The 20,825-nt window shown below is 34.5% G+C and overlaps 2 protein-coding genes and 1 long non-coding RNA gene across 10 annotated transcripts in view; 2 read left to right on the top strand and 1 right to left on the bottom strand.

The window, feature by feature from the left end:
• LOC148604460 (uncharacterized) overlaps positions 1-20,825 on the top strand; it is a 58,122-nt gene that overhangs the window by 9,187 nt on the left and 28,110 nt on the right. For all 3 annotated transcript variants that reach the window (XM_088549970.1, XM_088549969.1, XM_088549972.1), the window contains exons 5-7: positions 1,001-1,129; positions 1,772-1,888; positions 17,316-17,441. In XM_088549970.1, the coding sequence (XP_088406096.1) occupies positions 1,001-1,129; positions 1,772-1,888; positions 17,316-17,441 (372 nt within the window). The remainder of the gene's footprint in view (positions 1-1,000; positions 1,130-1,771; positions 1,889-17,315; positions 17,442-20,825) is intronic.
• LOC148604462 (uncharacterized) lies at positions 1,791-14,754 on the top strand. Of its 6 annotated transcripts, none has more exons than XM_088549979.1 (2): positions 1,791-1,888; positions 11,537-14,433. In XM_088549979.1, the coding sequence occupies exon 2, from the start codon at positions 11,555-11,557 to the stop codon at positions 14,285-14,287; it is 2,733 nt and encodes a 910-aa protein (XP_088406105.1). In that variant the 5' UTR covers positions 1,791-1,888; positions 11,537-11,554; the 3' UTR covers positions 14,288-14,433. The 6 variants fall into 6 exon arrangements, with proteins under 6 accessions (XP_088406105.1, XP_088406100.1, XP_088406103.1 ...); XM_088549974.1 differs by lacking the exon at positions 1,791-1,888 and adding an exon at positions 4,304-4,440 and having other exon boundaries at positions 11,537-14,754; XM_088549977.1 differs by lacking the exon at positions 1,791-1,888 and adding an exon at positions 5,946-6,056.
• Positions 4,976-20,604, bottom strand: LOC148604461 (uncharacterized). Its single transcript, XR_015916083.1, has 4 exons — positions 20,506-20,604; positions 7,681-7,770; positions 5,879-5,987; positions 4,976-5,114 (listed from the first exon to the last, which is right to left on the bottom strand). It is a non-coding gene; the product is annotated as an uncharacterized LOC148604461 (long non-coding RNA).

The raw sequence follows: 20,825 nt of genomic DNA, 5'->3' as shown, positions 1-20,825 counted from the left end.
CTGGCCTTAGTACCGAGAATAAATTCTGCTGATCTCTGATAGTTTTATTTTAATCTACATTTGAGACTGAAGATTTTATTTAAGTATTGAGTTTGTAGTCTAGGGTATTCTAAATCTTCTTAACAATGTAATTTCAGTCAATTTTTCGAATCGTCTGATGACAACGCTTCCGATAGACTAGAAGAAAAGATAAATACAAAATGGAAACAGTAACTGCTGTAATACACCGCTATGGGCATTCTGTAACGTTTTCTATGTTTGTCGTTTGTCTGTTGCTTCATTTCTAATCATGTAGCAGCAGAACGTGATTCATGCATGTATAAAACCCACCAAATTTACTTTAACTTTTAGTTTAAAAACAGTTACGGACCACAATTTAGACTAGTCTGTTTTTGTCAGTCGGTTTTGGCAATTTTGAGATAAAAAATATAAAGATTGTGTAAGAAATGGACACTTTGTCAGGACAGGGACTGCATGATGGTTACTTTTTGTCAACCTTGTTCGTCAGGGCAAGTTGATGAAAATTTCATTTGCCCAATTATAAAATTATATTTTACAGTTTGTCCTTCAGCTAATAAATACACCTAATAAAAAATGCAAAATTGTTTTTTTTTCTTAGGGCAAACTGGATGCAACTTTTACTTGCCCAAAGAAAATTTAACTTACCACGAGCAGCGGGACAATCTTTATTCGCAAGCATTATCATTCTTTGGATAAGTTTTTATGGTTAAAAAAATACAGATCTGTACATGTATAATTTAAAAAAAAATATTGTATATAGAAACCACCGCTTGTTCCAGCTTTTTTGCACGATAAATCACATCCATAATTTGCTGTGTCTGAACGTACTATGGATCGGTATTTAAATGATATCAGTTTTTTTTCAGACTCCCTGGTGAGTAAATTATAGTGTCAGTTAGGAAACCAATGACTTTACTTACTACACAAAAAGAATCTCAATAAATCCATGTTTATAGATTGTTTTATACATTTCTTTTAGCCGTTAAAATCTATTACCCATGTCTGAAAAGTAGATGCGAACAAGTTTGTATTCCTGGCAATCGTGGACATTATGCTTGTGGGTGTAATAGAGGATATAGACTAGCACGTGGTGGTTTAGCATGTACAGGTAAAGCAATGAAACTTCCACGTAATATACTGCCGATATGTAAAAGTTATCTCACAATCAAGGTAAAGATAAACAAGACAGAAAATATACTATTAAAACAATCGAAAGAAGGAGAAAAGAATCATATACATGATAAAACCAACGTTATAAAAGTCTAAGAATAAATGAACTTGCGGTAAAATGTCACCTCGACCTTGATCACCCTTACAGTGCCTATCAGAGAAAAAAAAATTAATAACTTTGCTTTCTCTGCGGTCTTTGATTGTTTTGCACACTTTTAATATTAAAATGTGATTAATGAGCCGATTCAGATAGCCCTGCTTATTGCCAATCATTTTATTTAAAGTTGTATTAGGAGTCACGTGTCTCTCGTGGCTAAAACATAAGATGACTATTCTGAAAAAAAACCTTTACTTATCAAAATATGGCAACAAACCAAAAAGAAGGTATTTATACAGAGCAGACTAATAACATATTTTGAATATTGATTATCTTTCTTAGATCAACAGGAAGGCGGATACTCCTGGTGTAATATGGTTTAATAGATCATGGAAGTAATCTAGATATTACACTATCATGCTCCGACATACATGCATGCTTGTGTGTGTGTGGTTATGTTCATGTTTTGTTTTTGTTTTCCAGACATCAATGAGTGCTTGACGAATAATGGAGGATGCGACCACATTTGTTATAACCGACTGGGTACTCGGATGTGTGCCTGTAGAGAAGGATACCTGAAGGTTGGAGATCACTGCGTTGGTTAGTCATTATGAAAATTCGAGCTTCTGTGCATGGATGAGTTGAAAGAAGCCAATAATTTTAGTTTTAGTCACATGTACTCCTAGACCCCATCTTTTCATACATCTTCGGACACTGTCAAATTGATAATCAGTCATTTCACCTTTGTTTCGTTTCTCTATAGACGACAAAAAAAAATAGAAACTAAGAAAAAAATTGTGAGCAAATCTCACTTAGTAACACCCCTGCAAGTTCAATTCCATAGAACCATAAAGGGAATCATAAAAATCATTCAGATGAAAAAAAATAAGAGATGCAAAATGATATCATGCACCATGATAAAGAACCTATAAGAGTTTCATCAAATTCCATTCAGCGGTTTGAAAGGAGTTGCTTATTAGAACTGGAGACGGACGAATAGACGGAGGACGGATAGCATTATAATTAAATATTTTTTTTGAAGCAGGGTATAATAACGTTGTTATTTGATATTTTGATGTACAGAAACAAATATTTCCTACATAATCAGTAAGTAAATAAGTAAAATTGAACAAAACTTGCAATAAGTAATATAAAATGAAAAACAGAAGGAAAGCGAATTCTGTAATGCAACAGGGGAAAAGGAGAAGTGGTCAGGAAGGAGACTTTTGCTCTCTGTATAGCGGCTCCAATACGCCTACTTTGATTGGACCTTTTTTGCATTTATAGCCTGACAACTACAATTGATTAAGGGGGTTATCCATTCAGCCACGGGTTGTTTGTTGGTTGAATATGGCTACTTACCAGATTTCAGTTCTATTATTTATCACATACAAGACGTTGCTTTCTGCTTTGGGTCTATTTCAACACGCACACGCACGCACACGCATGCATACACACAAACACACACACACCTGAGAATCTAACGAGGCTTCCCTAATGTTTGGGTTACTGGTATATAGAAGTGATTTATGTGTGGATAAAGTATATAGTTAAGTTGTTTAAGTATTTATCAAGAAAGTAAGCATATTGATACGACTAAGCAGCTTAGAAAGAAGGGGGCTATCCACGAGTATTCAGTTATTACCGCGGTCTTCTCGAAGACAACTAAATTAATATCCGTTTTTTACAGAGCCCAACGAGTGTTTTTTTCCCTAAATATCTTGCTTTAATGGGTATGGTCAATTTAAAGAAATGCTAGTGTCTTTATCCTTACTCATTATCGAGTTATGTTAAGGTGTATTTATTTAAAAAAAAAGAATGTACATGTATATGTATCGTGGTATTATATGGATTTCATTTCTTTAGAGGACTTTGGATGAATGATTTTTCATTTATTATTATAACGAATGTGCATAAATTGCCAGACAAACTCCAAGTGTTTCATTACTAGTAATTAATAAGTTTTCCAAGTTATGAACAGAATGTTATTAATGTTTAATATAATTGATTAGTCAATTACTTATTTTTTATTAAGATATCAATACTTAATTTTAAGAGGATAACTTGCCATTATCCTAATTTTTTGCATAACGAATATTTAAATTCGGCTGTATCCGGGATGCTTAATCCGGAACCCAATTCAGGCATGTGGACCCTCTAGACTTTGAGGATTAGTGGTACGCTTATGAAAAAATAAAAATAACAAACAAAAAAATCTAACAACAACCGTTCTATGTTTAATCCTGACTGAGCAGTTAAAAGAAATCTGCATTTGGTTGCATATGGAAGTTCACTTGTTAAAGTGTCTTGGAGCATTTTACAATAAAATTCAGTGTTTGATTAACGAAACACATTTATATGTCGCGTGTGCTTTCCCCCGGTAAATGAGAAAATGAATTTTCACTTTAAAAACCAAAGTTTTCAAATGTTACATACATGATACAAAATATATAATGTACAAGTTCCAGTGACATTCTTTGCGATCAAAGCTAACAACTGAAACCAATGATACACATTTTCAATCATTGATATTGAACGATATCGGTATAGACTGAAAACACTTGCGCTATTTTTTCTCATTTCATTTCAAAGCCACGAAGACTTATCTTCCATATCAATGTTATAGCATTAATTTGAGATCGTGCAGGTTATCCCAGCTAACTATTCTTCCATTTTTCCCCTTCTAAATGAATTCATTGTAATTATATTCGAAACTCCAGAGAAAGGATTGTTATTTTAACATGGATAATTTCCAGAACGAAAAGGTTATAGAGTGGTCAAAATGTAATCGCCCGTTAAATATTTGGAAAGAGTATAAACGGGATCACGTAGGTACAGCCCATTATGTTTAACACTCCGTATATTTCTGTTCCAAAGTGATTATATATATATATATAATGTAATCGCTTTCCCTACACACTATTAATGCGGATTATCAACATACGCTAATCATTATTATGATCCGGCTCGGTATCTTCCGCCAAGTTCCGCGTGAAGTCCATAAAAAGACATTCATCCGGGCTGGAAACAGCTGGTCGTCTGCAACGCACGCGAACTCGAGCAAATTCCAAGGAGGTGCTTCATACTGGAAAGTTATGAGATAACGCTCGGAATTAAGAATTTAGGGCCAATTGCAAAGTTGCAGAATGCAGGTAAGGTTTTACTTTGTTTTTGCTTGACTAAATCAACCGACTCATTCCAAACTTTATAAGTAACTTTCATTTATTGTTAGATTCCTGTCGGATCATATAACTAAAAACTTATCCGAATGGAGGCACTGATAGGGGTAAACATATAATTCTTATTATTGATCGATCCTTATCGTAAATTTTGTGATTGAAGCATGGGTACAAAGAGTGAAATTTTTCATAATTTCGGGAATATATATTTTACCTTCATAACTTAGTTTAATGGGATTAGTGTTTCTTAATTGTAATAATTGCACTATTAATGATATACAGTAATAAATGTAATTGTCAAAATGCAGAAAAGTTGTTAAAAATATCGTTCTAAACTAACTGTATTGTCTTCTATCTATATCTATCTGTCTTCAAAATAGAAAATAATGATGGAAGTATCGTCAATTTGAGACAATAGTAACAGTTAAAATTTAAATAATTGACTGAATCAATTCAATGTTGTCTCCTTCACTAATAGTAAAATATATAGATACTAATTTGAGGAATAATGACTGCCAGGATTTTTTTCCTTTAAAGAGGGGGTATCGGTTGATGAAGGATAGAAATGTCGTTTTCTGAGCCTCATTTTGCAGTCGCATTCCATCTCTCTTATATCCTCTTGTTCACCTTCGGAGTATGTATGGGATCTGGAAATAGAATCAAATCACGTGATTTAGCTTTGCATCGTGGCTCATTAGCAGATTTCGATGTAGACGGAAAGCTTACAGTGTAGGCTATCGTATTTCGTTATCACGCAGGACTTGATGGAATCTTGGGGAAACATATGCCAAATTTTTCTATGATTAGTAGCACACAACTGTGAGTGTGTGTAGATGAAAGGAAATGGTTTATTCCGAAGGGGTGTGCTGAGGGAGAGATTTATCACATTCGCAGGAGGACGTCTGTTGGCGAAACCAGCTGGACATCGGCGGTCGAAATGATCAAATCATTTGAAGAATTACGTTAGAGTTTTGTTTATATCATTAGGTTTTTAAGAATGCTTTTCAACATCTTTGAATAAAAAAATGTCAGTTAGCTGATGTATACTAAATGATATTTTGTAAGTTACCTATTGATATAACACAAATCAAAATATGAAGATTTTAAAATATTCACTGTTAAAATAACTCTTTGCGAAAATTTTAAGTGATTTTTAACGTAAAAATGGCAAATGAACAAAATAAACCACTTGTTATGAGAATTTTTAAACAGGACTTATAAATACATTAAAATAATGCATTCGTATATAGTGTTTGGTAATACCGCCGTACACCCTGTTTCAGATGATCAACTTATAAAACCTATCTTTATCGAATATTGTGACAATGTTAGGTGTGTGATTACAGGGTTCTGAGATAAGTTTAAATGCCTTTTGATATTTCTAACATTATTTTCACTTTAGAATACGAACCCACTATCTCGTGTCGATTGTTACTATGTCCTCTCCTCCAAAGTGCACTGTTATCGTCAAAGCTTCCGAAACAGGAAATATTTAAAATTGATCCGGTTTGGTACCTCCCCTATTTAATGTAAAGTACGTCATCCGCAATATTTTTTTAATTGCACGGATACTGTACTATGAGATTAAGGTAAATGATTTGATTTATACTAATTTGCTCTTTTTTTCGATGAAATTTAGATAATAGTAATCAGATATATTAAGTTTTGTTTAATAAAAATACGCATTTTTAAGACAATGTGCAAGCCATCACAGTGAAGCCATATGCATCACACTATAGTATCAGTTATAAAGGTTTCTTGACTTTTTTCAGCGAAAATGCTACATTTACCTAGATTATCTATGATTTATATATAAATTTTGATAATATATTTAACGTACGACCCCTTCACATACACAGACTTTCAGTTATGCATGCATGCATTCGGACAAAATTAAGATTTAAAGATGTGTATGAAGCGTCACAAATTATACTTTAACCTTTCGTAGTTGACCCCGTCTTTATGATGTTTTTATTTTGTATCATTATATAATGCGTGAGTTAACTAAGTAAAAAAATAACATAAACTAAGAAGAGTAGGGATGAATGTACATGTGTGTAGACCATTAACTTTGTCGACCTCGAAACTTGTGTTAAGTATTATTTTGTCAGTGGTATGCAAAGCGTATATTTAATGGTACAATCTTGAAAATTACGGCGGGTATCAATTCGATTCAACTTAATGGTGAAATGGGAACGATAATGACATTGATGTAGTCTAGATAATGCAGACAGTGTGAAGGGGGGAAGGGGTCGTAATCTCCATTTCAAATAGGAATCTCTTCTGGTGTAATTATAGGTAAAGTACAGGAAAACATTGGCAAGATGTTTTGATTATCACCGTGTGATCTTAAGGGTATATTGCAACAGTGTATATTGTTTTAAATGACATTTTAAAACAAACTGGTTCCCCCTTTGGAAATAAGTTAACATGCAAAACAAAAATAGGAATTCTCATCTAATTAGCTTCAAAATAAATTATTTTCTTTATGATAACACGCTAAATCCTATTATGTCATTGCTCATTTGTCTTAGAGTTTCCTTATTTTATGCAAATACTATAAATGTCACTTGGTAGTTAAAAAATAAAAATGGGTTGACTTAAATATCCCCCTATTTTCCAACTAGGGGGGAAATTGGTCCGAAGATTGTGGCAACGTGGGAATTTTGGGATGCGTTGTCTTATACTAAAAGAAATTTGGTGTTCAGTGTATATATACCGAAAGCAGGTCGTCATATCACATCCCCTTCACAATGATACTCTATTTAAACGTATTACTAAGTGTGAACGGATTTTCCTAACTTTAAAGTTCCTCCTACATGTGACTTATAAAATTACCGACGTATTGTATCCAGAAGTTGTTGATATTTTTATGTCAAGAAAATTGCAGTTACATGTATACATTTAAATAGAACACTGAAACTGTCCGAAGGTAGGAATGTCTTTTATCATACGTTTCCAGATTTAAGAATTATGGTAAAAACCTAAAAATTTTACAAGTCTTGTAGTTTTGCAGTTTAATGCAATCTTTGAAAACCGAATTGTGGTGTGCCTTCTTGTGGTATTGTGTCATGGGCATTCTCTTTCTATAATCTACAATTACAGTGCACGGGTGTTCTAAACTGTACTACGTTTGGAACTTATTATATGAGAAAAATAATAAAACTATATCATAAAGTTATCTTTTAGCCATGGTATTTAAGTTTTACTTACTGGATTGTAGTATTGCTGTCCTTTATCTCCTAATTTAGAAGGATGCAGGCACGTGTCCGATAGACTAAATTTACAAAATGGAGACGTCTTCTTTTTTTAAAAAATGAAAAAAGAAATAAAATAAAAACGATGAAGAAAGAACTATTTCACGTGATACTACTTTTGTTTCTCCAGTTTTCCATTTCTTTTGAACTATAAAGTGCTCACTTTGCCAAAATTTTCGATATGGTGGAAGCAAAGTTTCAAATGGTAGGTTTAAATGAAATGCATGTACAAATCAGAATCCTCACATACCAACAATATACCTACACGTTACATGTACATGTCTGTCGGTGTGAAAGAAAAAGGTTTTAATTTGCATGTTCCATACAATCTATTATCGGATCCATGAGTTTGTGAGGGCTCGGTGTAAGACGGGTTTGGAATTTTTATTCTAAATATATGGATCCGTATCTGCGTTCCAAGTTCCAAGTTCCAAAAAATGCAGACTTGATTGTTTAGATACTTGTCAGACCAAGTTCATTATCTAAGTCTTTGGTAAAATCACGGTAATTTTACTGACCCTGGGGTATAGAAAATATAAGCTATTTTTTGCTGTACAACTTACGAAATTGAGAGGGACTTATCAGTACAATCAAACCCGACACACAAACTACTCAATTTAAAAAAAATGTGTGCATGACATGTCTTGATATTTTCATTTTACTCGGTTTAAATCACGTTTTTAGTCAAACCGGTAAATAAGTTGTCTCCCATTGAAACATTGTTTCCGCTACTTTAAACCAACGTAAAACTATGGTACATGTAATTAACTTTCAGAATGGTTTTTTTTTCACACTATTTTGTTTTAGTGCCACCAGTGATTCTGAACCAAACGCGCTTCTAGGGAACCTATAATTGTAAGCCTTGTATATAACTTGTCCAAATGAATTCACTGAATGTATAATCACGCTTCTGCTACTGCCATACGATTAGTCCACATAGTTCAGTGAGAAATTTTCTTAAACTAACACCAAGTAGGCGATTAAGCAAAATAAAAATTAGCCTCCCAAAAAGCATAATTGTATGAACTAACATAAAATTGGCTTCTCCATCATGTTGAAGATGATGCAATTTTAATGAGGGGCTGCCATTTGATTCATCATTCTGACTCTGAGGGTGGGTGGCAGTTTTTGTGAATAAATATCTTGGTCTGGCACATAGAAATTAAATAAGAGGCTCCCAGGAGCATGAATTACTCATCTGGTTATCGTTTGTCTTTCAAGGGTAATAAATTTAACAGGGAGACGTCCAACAATTTTGACTCAAGAAGACTTTGGTAGGACTTGTCATAAGGATCATTTCTGCAATTGAAAGTTTCTTTCTATCTATTATAGGTTTCAAAATATTGGCTGAAAACTGTAAAAAAAAAACATCTTTCAAGGGCAATAACTCTTACAAGGAGTCGCCAGACAACTTTGATCCCTGAAGGCCTTATAATAAGGATCATTTCAGCATTTGAAAGAGTTTGGCTAAACCTAACGGTTTTGAGATGTATGCGAAAAACTACGGACTGACCCCTATGATCTATTTTAAGTAATGGGAGCCATGTTTTTGATGGATCAAAAATCCCCACATCAGTTCTATGCAGGATATCACAAGGAACATTCATATTAAGTTTGGTTTCAATTGGTCAAGTAGTGTTAGAGGAAAAGATTTTGGAAAGAAATAACATAAAATATAGCAAAAAGGGCAATAACTCCAACATGGCTTAGGTCTCACTAACCACGTCCGCGTCAAATGGCCACTCCTCCTATGTAGTACCAAAAACACACTGAACCTAGACATATGCATTGTAAGTGCATTATTTGTGTGTATTATGATTAAAAGTAGTCAAAATAAAGCTGAGAATGTGTACTTTAAAATCATATATGTAATTAACTAAAAAGTGTATGAATATTGTTTACATGTGTGAGTAATTTGCCTCCATGCTGTCAGTTAGCAGAACAGGTAAAAATGTGGATTTTCAGTATTATTTATTCAAGTAAATTTTGTGAAGAATTTCTACAATCATCGTACCATTAGCATAATGATTTTGGAAGCCTTACTTTCCAAGCTTCGCAACGGTATGCAACTTTAAGATATCATTTGTCCTGGGAATTCACAGTGGGACTTTGAAAATTACTTTTTTAACATGTAAAGTAATGGAAACGTTAGAAGTGGTTAGTGAGACCTTAGCGGATTAAAACCAAAACTTGACCAAAGATAGATCTCATCATGCTGAACACTTTTACTCTGTCAGAATTTAGCTAAACCTAACGGTTTTGGAGATATATTAAAAAATCTACTGTCTGACCTCTATGTTCTATTTTTAGTAACGGCGGTCATGTTTTTCGACGAATTAAAAATCCCCACATCAGTTCTATGCAGGATACCCCAAGGAACATTTATACCAAGTTTAGTTCTAATCAGCCAAGTAGTTTCAGAGGAGAAGAGTTTTGTACAATTGCTAACGACGACGGACGCCAAGTTTTTGCAATAGCTCACATGGCCTTTGGGCAGGTGAGCTAAAAAAAGAAAGTAAATGAATTTCGGTTGTTCATATACTACTATATAATTCAATTTCAGGGGTTCTTCTGATTGGATAAAAAATGTCCATCATCTCATTGACCACATTAATATGACTATGAAGTAATCAACCTTTTTTAATGATTTACTCGTCGAATCAACATGTTTGATACTAAAATTCAATTATAAGGAATGATTATATTTTTTTCGGTCTATTAAAAAAACAATGCCCGTGGTGCACACTTGAAAATAACCTGCTACCATATATTTTATTTTCAAGTGTATGATGAAAGTTTGGTGCTAGTTGATTTTTTATGGTACTATTTTAATATCCACACATAATGAATAGTATATTTCTGTATAATTTGCATTGTTGATGTCTAATAGGTTCTACATATCGGCTTTTTATACAGAGGCTTCCATTTGTCCATTATTTTTTGTTAAATTAGATTCTGTGTTATGTGCACTAGTTTAAGATCAAAAAAGAGTTTTAAAGATATTTTTATACTTTTTTGGAAAGCATGGCTTATTACTAGTAAGTGTTGAAAAGATGCTTTTTATTAAATATAATTCAGTTCGTTATCGTGAACAACCTCTATATAATCACTCATTCGCGCCAAGAACGCACGAACAAGTTCCACACTCATTGTTTGGCACTCGTGATAGTCTCTTTCCAATTAATTATCCTATTATGATTCTTATTTTTTTTAAATCAATATTCTGCCCCGACCAAAACTGTAAGCACCCCATCCCCCACTCAGAAACAAATGGCCGTCCCATTAGCGGTTGGAATATAAATATGTTACAACGGACACTTCTGGTTCAAGAACCAAAGCAATGAATAGAGGTTTGTCAAGGAAAAGATTTGCATTACACCACTTACATTGAAATAAATTTTGATCAAAAATCGTTTTTCTAGAAAATAGGACATGTTTTAAAGATTCCTTGTGTTGAAATGAAAAAAAAAGTACTTAACATATGACTAACAGAAACTAGGGAAACAATTATGTCTGTAGGATGATGTTTTCACATAGATGAAAACCCCCCAACAATTTAATTAGATAGTATTGAATGGGTCACAATACAGAGTGTTAGCTCTTACTTTCCCTATGCTCGAAAAGTTTGGTTGATTATATAGTAAAAACTATATCACTGGAGCCCCATTTTTCGAAACTTCTTGATCCACCACTGCTGAATACAACAATGCTTTAGGTCTCAAACAAAGCTGCTTTATAGCGTCGGACTGATGAAAATGTGAATAAATACTAGAAGTTAATTCTATTTTCTAACTGTCTGAATTCTTTTGTAGGTGCAACGGACTAGTACCATGTTGAACAACGAGAAGGATTTGATAACGAGGCTGCTGAAACAAAATATTGTCACATTATGTAAAGAGACAATATCTTACGACACTCAGCTTGAGATTGATGGCATCATCTGTATATCAACAGGTATAGAGTCACAACAGATCGTTGTCAAAGTTCACAACTTTTTCCAGAAGCTTGGAAGTAAATCACCCACTCACAGATCTGGGCTGGAGACTGATCACCAAAAGCGGAAGTTTGAGGACTCTGAGTGGCAGGAACGTAAGCAGGAGAAGCGTTATTTACTTGCACCGAACCAATTGCCATTTCCGAAAGAACAGTTGCCATTCTTTCAACAGATACAAGATGGCGCTAAACACAAGCTTGATGGTGAAATTGATCCAAGACTGCATACACCGACAATAGATCTTGTAGAATTGAATAAGATGAATGGTTTTCAGGGCGAAAAAGATCATAAAAGTGTTACTCCTCCGATTCCGAAAACGATCATAAATCTCGAGCAGGAAGATCAAAACTGTCAGCCGAATGAAAATAATGATGTATCAAGTTGCAGCGACATGGTCGAGGATGACGATACAGCGATGGGCGATGACGTCGATGGTGACACAAACATGACATTAAGCAGTCCGAACATACGTCAATTTCAAGACGGAGAAGACCAGATGGGTAATCATTCTGACGGAAACCACACGAAGCGATCTCCTGATCTTACACAAAGAAAACACACTCCTTCTGACGAAAACTCAATGATCGAATGCAAGCTTGGCAAAAACTGTTCTACTGACGAAGATATGTCGAAAGTACCTGTAAGACAGGTCAAAGACATACCCTGTAAGCGATGCAGTATTGTATTGGCAGATGGAGAGGCATTTGAACAACACAATACAGAAATACACAGTGTATACACCTGTCGGGTATGCTTTAATACGTTTACATGTCGTAACAACATGAAACGTCACATGCGATTGCACACAGGTTTCCGACCATACTCATGTAAGTTATGTAACGAAAGTTTCACCAGGAAAGATGATATAAAACGACATTTAATTCGTCATAGTTTCGACAAGCCGTTCAGGTGCAATGTATGTCGGAAAGGATATATGGACCGTAAGACTGTAAAAAACCACATTCGTAAGGAACACAACTCAAAAATCATACACATTTGTCAAACCTGCGGCGAAGCTTTCGATAACACGGTGAAGTTTCAAGATCATAAGAAGAACCATCCAGAACTGAAAATGTTTCAGTGTACTCTGTGCAAATTTACAGGATCGAATCTTCTCGCCTTTAATAAGCACCAGTTAGTACATGAAGTAAAGAGAGATTATAGATGTGAACCTTGTGGTATCGTTTTTGGTGACCCATTACGGTACACAACTCATCTCAGGAAGCATCGTTCAGATCTAAACTTCGCTCATTACCGGTGCTGCTTCTGTAATTTGAACTCCCCTAACTATGATGAGTTCGTCAGACATGAACACTCACATGAACATTCGCACCAGTACACTTGTTACGTTTGCATGAAACAGTTCCAGAATGAAGGCGCGTTAGCAGATCATAAGAAAAGTCACACAGCATTTAGTTCAAATAACCTGAGTATCAAAACCGAATCTCCAACTGTGTTTCCATCGTTCATGACATCACGACTAATACAACAACAACCGATATTCCCTTCGTTCACGAATTCAATGTCGCCTACTATTGAGACACGACAGAGCGATCAAATGCAACAGAAAAGTTCGACGAACATCTTGTCTCAAGCTGTGATTAAAGAACCTCCGCAATATGAAGATATAGAGTCACTTGTCAGATATGAAAATGAAAATAAAGAGATGAAACAAGAAATCAATAATTATGACACTACATCATCTGGAAATGCTCAAAATGACTATTGGTGTGCCGAATGTCAACATGGCTTCGCAACAGAGCATCATCTTACTGAACATATTGCACTTGCGCACGAGAACAACTCGGGAGATGAAGTTGATCAAAACTGGAATTCTGCGAACGCTTCACAAAAAGACACCGAGGATTGTAAGCAAGGCGAATTTTATAGCCTATCGAAGTCCGAAGCATTTAATACCTCGGACAATGAGGAATCGGTCGATGGGTCGGAAGGGAATGGAGAGTACTCGGAAAGTTTAAATTCGTCATCAAGTAGTATAAGGTTATCTTCTGTTCCTATCTTCAGCAACAACCCCAAAACAAACAAAAGAAAGTCTCGTCCGGAGTCAAAAGTTATCAACGAATTGATTGATAAAAGCCAGATTCCAGATGACAATGGCGAAATTGGCGAAAACAGTAATTCGAACACTTCAATTAATTCACCGGAAATGTTAGAGTCTAAAACCGATGATTTGTTAGACAATATCAAAGGGAATAAAAATTTCTACAAACAAGAGCAGTTCACATGCGACGTTTGCTTCTTGAACTATTCTGAATTTGAGCCCTATGATATTCATAACTCATTGGTTCACCGGAAGTACATTTGTCATTTTTGTGGAAAATCGTTCACTTCACGACCGAACCGTGACCGACATATTCGGTATCACACCGGTGAGAAACCATTCAAGTGTGATGTCTGTTTACAGTGCTTTGTCCGGGGAGACGATCTCAGATATCACCGAACATCTAAACACCCGGATGTTAAACCATACATCTGTAGTATTTGTGATATGTCTTTTCCTTGGGCAAAAGACCTTGAAAAACATGTGAAGTCACATGGTATAAGTTAATCGAATTTGAAAATACATAAAACAGTTCTTTCTTCCTTTGCTATGCATGCTGCTTAAGCTACGTATCATTAATGAACAAAGGTCATGCAAAATCTGAATAATTTCAAGACGACTGTTAGGTACAGACCATTTTCTTCTCCGGGGGAGGGGGCGCTTTTTTTCACTCCAGTGAGTAATTAATTCTTTTTCAGCATCAGTTGAGTGAAAATAATTTATTTGAAAAATGGTCGGTGCCTTATTATTATTTCACTATTATTCAACACTGAAAACTTTGCATTTATTTCATAATTATCTTTGACATTTTGGACATCACTTAGATGAATATTCAGTCGATTATGTTTTCAGTTGTAACCTGTCTCTTGTTTTGTTTTATCCATGATGTTTATAGTCATTCAGAACAACGAGAACTAGTCCAGTATTATACTTGTGTATTTTATGTATTTTTTTTCAATAAAAATTAAGCAATACTTTATAGAAATTGGCAAAGGTGCCTTTAAGAAAACGTGTCCAACTTGAAAGTGGAAAGTCCGCCTGTACATTTACGGTACACATCTAGTTATCATATGACAAAATGTTATTTTATCAATTTTTCAAATCCACATTAATTTAAGATGCCAACAAATGTTGAGGTATAAAAAATATACTGAAAATGACTAGGACTTAAAAAAGAGAATGTGTCGAAAATAATAAGATAAAACATGCTAGGCCTATTAGGGTTCATATTAATGATGATCGACAGAAAAAAACTCGGAATTAAAACTTAGCGTAGAAATGTAAGTTTGTTAATTTCATGCTGAAAGCATTAACAGTTTAAAGATGCTGACGATTTTGACAGTAAGGTACAAAACGAACACCAAAATAACAGACACCAAACGTTCACAAGCTGAAGTAAAATTTTAATGAGTGCCGATTGGAAACAAAACAAGACATACAACATATAATATCCACAAAAGAAGACACATTATGTCAAGTACACAAATGAAAGTTTACTTGTACAAACAATTAAACTAGTACTATCACATTTGGGTTTTGAGGATTGTCAACTGTGGAAAAAGATAAGTTGAGGCCCCGACCTTGACCCGAGGGCCACATTGAATTGACGGTCTTCACTCTTGCGTGAACGTGTAAAAAGGTATTAACATGACAGGAATACATGAATAACTGCAAATCACTGAAATCTTTTTTAAAAAGTTTCGGGGACTGCCAGATAAACCGATACCTCGACTCAAACACTGTTAGGTTCTTATACCCCTTCAAGTATTTACAAAGTCAATTTTCCATGAAATAAAAATAACGCAAGTGTTCTGTGATGTATCACTTAGGAAGACGTGCGGAAACAAAGGGAGAGAACCTTTAAGATAACATAATATCCCATTGTCTTATTAAAAAAAACTAGGATGTACACAAGTACATTATATGTTACAAAATAAATCGTTTCATCGATCGGAGATGAGCAAAAAAAAAATGATGGTTAAGGAGGAGAGCAAACGAAAAATAACACACGTACTACATGATGATTACTACTAGTCAGCCAAGTCAGGTTATTAGACCTTCAAAAATGACGGAAAGTGGGTCCATGTTGGAAAACAAAACAATAAAAGGGAGATAACGTCTGTAAGGAATGATGAAATCCTTATCGGGTCATCTTATAAAGGTTTTAATTAAGCTCTATCGATGGTCACCTAAATGATTAACTTGAAAAACAAAGAGGGGACTACATGTATTTGTCCAAGTATTGGAAAAAATATAATCATAAGGAAGTCAAGATTTTAATTAAAGCCTTAAAGTTTCCTTATGGACGTATATAGTCCTTGTCAATTTTCCTATGAAAAAAAAACAATGTTGCAGCGAGTAAAATGGTTAGGCACATGCCATTTTCTTCTCGAGGGAAGGCCTTGGATTTTATTTTGAGTTGCAAAGACAAAAAACATAAATAAACCAAAATAATACATACAAATTAACGAAATTAAATGAGCAACTCGGACTCCACTAAAAACTGGGAGCATGGACCACGAGTACCGGTTGGGTAAGCGTCTTATGTTTTTCTAGAAACACCCGCCGAGTTGCTCATAAAAAGTTAAGTCTAGGTAGACGAAAGAGGAAAGGAAAACTATGTCACGTTGAACAAATCAGTTTTCATGGTGCAGATGGATAGAACGAGATTTATTTTCGCTCAAGTGTAATGATTTTTTTTATTTCATCAGCGGCCGGAGTAAACATTTTTGTTTGAAAATCTACATTGTTAAGATATGGGAGTAATATTGAATCATACTTTTTTCTGGTCATGCCTGAGTAAACAAAAAAAATGGCAAAAATTCGAATAACTATTTTTTTTTCACAAAAAAATTCCCAGCCCCCTCCCCCAGTATAAAAATTGTTGGTGTCTTTTCTTCAAGGAAAAGATTTGGTCTTTCCTTGATTGAATTAACAACCTATGCTATTTTTTCAAGTACTGGTCGTCCAACGAATGAAGACCAACTATACCCACCCGAAGTTTTACTCCCTGTAACATGAATATTAAATATAATTTATAAAATGGACCATTTCCCACTTGCTTGAGTTTTATAGTTCGGCAAACTATTAACAAACATGAATTTTATGTAATTTGTCTGTCAGTGAATTATATTTGATATATTTGTTACACAAGTGCATCCCCCCGAAAGGCAACATTTTTATTTCATTTTTAGGGGAAAACGTTGCTGCTCAGGAGTTTTAAAGCATCCATCCTTTGGAAAAAAAACCCGTGTGTACAGTGAATATTTAAAGAAGTCCTAAACAATTAATATAACTACATATATATATTTCTAAATACAGATTAAAATTCCTTCTTATACGGTACGACGACTTTACAAAGGAGCAAAATTCCCCACAATAGCCAGAACAAGTTGTTCCTTCAGAGATTTAGACCAAATCTTCCGTATTATTGTAGGCAGGAATGATAAATGTAACTAAGGAAACAATAAGACTTGAGTATCCATTAAAATGTTGAGTCAAAAGACTTTTGAATGCAATTTTATTATTTTTACAGATATGAATGAATGTTTAGCTGGCAAAACCGATTGTCCGGGACAGTGTATAAATATTATAGGATCGTATACCTGTAATTGTACAGGTATTGTTGGTTACCTGCCAGGTGTAAATAGACCTTGTAAAGGTAAGGAAATAAAAACCCGGAATCTCCAAAAATATCAAGGACATGCTATCAATAAATGTATATAACTTGTACATGCTTGTTTATGTTTTCTTTTCATTTTGGTTTACATTTTGTAGAAACACATACTAGATATCAAATACCCGCGATATAATTACCTACTGAATAGAACGGAGTTTCATCGGAAGGGGGTGTATCATACATAGATGTTCCTTTCCTTGTGAAATAAATGCTAATCTTCATATGAATCAGCTGAACAATGAGATTTTTCAAAAAAAAGTTCGTGAAATTAATAATATTATTCAATCAATAATACGTGCGTTTAGGCATAAATAAATTTACAAAATTTAAAAACGCGAAAGGTTGACGGACGAACGGATCGAAATATCAGATATATGTTCGTGCCGGTCTGTGTGCCCTAACTATGAGCGTACCCTCTCGTTGAAAAAGAAGGTAGTACACGTTAGTCATGCTTGAAATTTGGTACGTTCAGTGTAATGTGTGTTCAGTAACTCTTATTTAGAATGGAAAAACCAATCTTTTTTTCAAAATATACTCCGTTCACGAATTGAAAAATTAAATCAACTATAATGTCCCTTGGAAATTCCAAATTTAAATCTTATTTTGGCAAAGTTATACACGATATTTTATCATAACTGTTGTAATTTAAATAAAGTTGCAATCATTGGTATTCATGGGACTTCGAAAGTCAAACAAACCAGAAACAAAAACAACGAAGAAACAGTTACAATACATAGAAACAAAAAAAAAAAAAAAAAAAAAGAGGCATTCGGGGGAATACATAATTTTGCGGTCCAAGTTACATACAATTTTATCATTCATTAAGATGACCACAGTTGTGTGAGAGAGATTTTTTTTATTACGATTTCAGTTGTGTAAGATAGGACTTTTTACAGCGACAGTTGCGTCAGATGGCCGTTTTGTTTAAACCAAGGTTCAAGCCTGTAACAATTCATTGAGATGGCAGTTTTGTACCACGGTTTCAGCCCGTCAGAGTTGTTTTTCAAATGAAACTTCCGATTGCTTTTTTTTAAATCAGTTACCATATATGTTACTCATACTTTCAAGAAAATCGAACCTTTAGGAACTAGTACTTGACGATGGAACGAGCTTTACTTGGAATATGATTTTACCATTACAACAATGTAATGATGTATTATATTTAGATAAAATTTATCATCGAAACCGAATGAATTGGGAAACACATGATTAAGTTATGTAAGGATCACACCTTTGATGTAATCTAAACACAGGGAAATGTACTTTATAATCAATTGACTTACTTCCTCTCGCCCGATTAGTGCAAGTAAGGTCGTATCGTCGAATCTCTTTTCTCTGGAAACATGACAGAGGTAAAATGTATCCGGATTCGACATTGCGAATTGAAAAAAGAGAAGCATGATTTACGGGTTCTGGCTGTTCCCCTGATAGTTTAATCGTTTCTTTGCGAAATGCTTTCTTAGGATTTTTGGCTTCCCTCCATTTTTGATACATGCATGTGTATTATATATGTTGTATTTGGGTATACTTGACTGGGCAGCTACTTGTCCATCTTGGTACCCCGAATTAGAGCCTATTTGACTTAATTTGGAGTTGATATTCCCCCGGTCCGTAGTTCCTGTCAGTTGTCTGACAGGCACTGTAAATATTAGGCAAGTAACCTTTATGTTTGGCACTTTTGGTATGGACATTGATTGTAAGTATTTCATACACACTTTGAATTTTCGCCTTTCCGTGGTCGTCAGCTTCAGGGATACTTCAGCAATCTACCGAGAAATGGCCGTACAGATCTCATTCTATACCTCATACTTATTGAGGGTGCTCCTTAGAACAGGATTAGGCAGGTCAATACCCGGGTACGCTAGTTAAACCAAATTACTGTATAAAAAGTACTGAACAGATGGACATGCTAGTTTAATTTTGAAAGATTACCCAAACGGACTGGGAAGACGGATGCCCTATTATATCCAGAAGGGTGATTTAAAGCGGACTGATAAAAAAACTGAGCAGGTATCCTAGTACATCACCAAAGATAGCTTAAACAGGCATGAGAAGACTCACCCGCTAGTATAACTCAGAGAGGATTACCAAAACATGAACTACTGTATGTACCTCACAGAAAACAACATATGTGAAATATAAAAAAACGAGATATCAGCTTTTTTTTATAATACTTACAACAAATGAATATATACATTCTTAGATTACAATAATGACAGAGAAAACAGTCCAATATACTTTAGCTAGAATCAAACATATCTACAGTTATAATTATATTATAAAATATAATTTGGATTACTGGAAAAACCAAAATAAATTGAAAGGAGGAACAGTAGTAAAACTTTGAAAGGAAGAAGACTAATCAAAATATGGATATTGACGAGGAATCATAAACTTTTTTTTCAACAGCCAACGAACTTATTGACTAACTTTAATGTTAGTTTGCTCAGGAGAACTAACACTAAAGGAAATGGTAGAGGTCCATTATTTAATTCGGGTATTACGAAATTAAATCTGTTTACAGGAATTAACACTGCCACATCCCGAACATTTCAAACCATTTAATTCTGATCAAAGGAATAAACTTGGCCACTTCCAAGCATTTAATTAGACATAGGAGTCGGGACAGATATGATGATGAGTGGAACAAAGTAACTTACTTAACCATTTATCTAGAGTAGACAATATGAGAAAAGCGAATCGGAAGGGAATGACAAAGTCACTTCCTTAACATTTCAATTCGCGTGGGCATCTGAGGTGAAGAGATTCTGGTGACAAGAATATAGCTACATCCAGGCTTTTAACCTGCGTAGATACCTGAAGTAAAGAGATAGTACAAAAGAATACAGAAATAAATAGAAAAAAAAATGTCACGAGTAACGGCAGGATGGGGGGTAAACAGCAAATTGAAAGGACTTGTTCGTAGTTCAAGCCATAACACAGAGTAGTCACTTTAAATGAATTGATTTCGATATAGTTGTGAGAAACAAATATATCTTCCCCAACTGTCATGTAAAAGTGTAATAATAAAACTTTTATACCTTACCGTTGAAAGCATGAGGTATATAGTGAAAAGGGTATCCGTCTGTTCGTCCGTGCACACGCTTTTCCTTTACAGTATTCTGTACCACTACTTATCGCTTATACTTGCATTGTGAAAGAAGCTTTATATAGATACGCCATATCCATACTCGAGCGACATCAACTCTTAGTTAGACGACTTATCTTTATTTCACAGCATGGTTTCTGGTGTGATGTGCGAAGGTTTAATTTGGTGATCTTTGCTGCTTTTTTTCTTATTAAATAAAACAAAAGGAGTATGAAATGAAATCAACCATAACATTATTCTCGACAATATTTTGCCTG

This window comes from Perna viridis, chromosome 10 (assembly GCF_037379345.1).
Source record: "Perna viridis isolate PV_CMFRI_1.1 ecotype Kerala chromosome 10, ASM3737934v1, whole genome shotgun sequence".
In the NCBI taxonomy this organism is placed as follows: domain Eukaryota; kingdom Metazoa; phylum Mollusca; class Bivalvia; order Mytilida; family Mytilidae; genus Perna; species Perna viridis.
The sequence above is the reverse complement of the archived record's forward strand: the minus strand, read 5'-3'. Positions and strand labels throughout refer to the sequence as shown.